General features: G+C 41.5%; 1 protein-coding gene across 1 annotated transcript in view; it reads left to right on the top strand.

Moving 5' to 3' along the window:
* LOC107578317 (GTPase IMAP family member 2-like) overlaps window positions 1-1,277 on the top strand; it is a 2,936-nt gene extending 1,659 nt beyond the window's left edge. The window contains exons 2-3 of the mRNA XM_016264284.1: window positions 4-619; window positions 690-1,277. Coding sequence (XP_016119770.1) covers window positions 4-619; window positions 690-979 — 906 coding nt within the window. The 3' untranslated portion in view covers window positions 980-1,277. The remainder of the gene's footprint in view (window positions 1-3; window positions 620-689) is intronic.
* Window positions 1,278-1,283: the final 6 nt, after the last annotated feature.

Below are 1,283 nucleotides of genomic sequence, written 5' to 3'. Positions count from 1 at the left end.
AAGGTAGCAAAATCAATGCTAATCGGCGAGAATCTGACAGGAGAGAAAAATGGTCTATGTACTTTATACAAGAGTGAACAAGCAGGGAGGAGGATCAGTGTTGTGGAAGCACCAGGATGGCATGAACACTCAATCCAACAAACACCAGAGAACATAAAAGAAGAAATTATCAGAAGCGTGTTGCTTTGTCCTCCAGGACCTCACACTCTGCTTCTGGTAATACCAGTGAAAACTCTCTCTGAAGAACCTATAGGTGAAATTAATGCAGCGGAGATGCACATGGAGTTACTGTCAGAGCACGCCTGGAAACACACCATCGTGCTGTTTACTTGTGATGAAGGAGTGGAGGAACCAGCAATCAGAAAACACATTCACAGCGCAGAGAAAATCCTGGACAAGTGTGGAGGACGATCACATGTTCTTCAGAGGAGCGCTTGTGAATCGCCAACTCAGATCAGTGAACTCTTTCAGAAGATAGACAGCCTGGTGGAGGAGAACCGTGAGGATTTCTTCATACCACAAGCGTACTATGAACTGATTCAACAGAAGACACAAGAAGTGTTTGGTGCGACTGAGATCAGGCAGAGACGGGGAAGTTTGCAAAAGGATCCTCCAAACTGTGAGTATTATTTCACTAAACCTACAGCTGATCTCAGTTACACACTGATCTATGTTCATTTCTTTTACAGTGAATAAACACAAAGGAGATTCAGAGGAGAAGAAAGAATCTGAAGAGGCTGCCAAACGTTCAGAAGATGCATCAAAAATCACCATGGATTTCACACAGTTTGTACTGATACTGATGGGTGCATTCGGAGCACTTCTGGGATCAGTCGCTGGAGCTGAAAGTGGAGTTAGGGGGTCTTTTATCGGAGTAGTCTTTGGCATCTTTGTAGGGGTTTTAGTCGCAATTTTCGTCATGTACATTTATACTCACATTTATTCAAAGCAGACTACACAAAGTAGGCCTACATCATAAGCAACTGAATCATAAGGATCTGCAAAGTTGATCAGGTGCAAGCTAGTTCAGACATACAGTACAAGTGCAAGCAGAATAGTCCCCCCCCCCTTTTTTTAATACATAATTATTTTTAAGTATACAAGACATTTACTAACGAAACTGCTGTCTGAGATGTTTGAAATGTTAGATGTTCTTGCAGAACTAAATATCAGTATTCATCCTAAACTAGTTAGCCTATGCCTTTTTAATTCTGGCATAAATTTAGGGTCATACCACATTTTGGCAGCTTTATATGCCTTATTGTTTTTAAAGATGCTCATCC

This window comes from Sinocyclocheilus grahami, unplaced genomic scaffold, assembly GCF_001515645.1.
Source record: "Sinocyclocheilus grahami isolate Dianchi unplaced genomic scaffold, SAMN03320097.WGS_v1.1 scaffold9725.1, whole genome shotgun sequence".
Lineage (NCBI taxonomy): Eukaryota > Metazoa > Chordata > Actinopteri > Cypriniformes > Cyprinidae > Sinocyclocheilus > Sinocyclocheilus grahami.
Note: the sequence above shows the minus strand (reverse complement) of the source record. Positions and strands in the feature narration are given on the sequence as shown.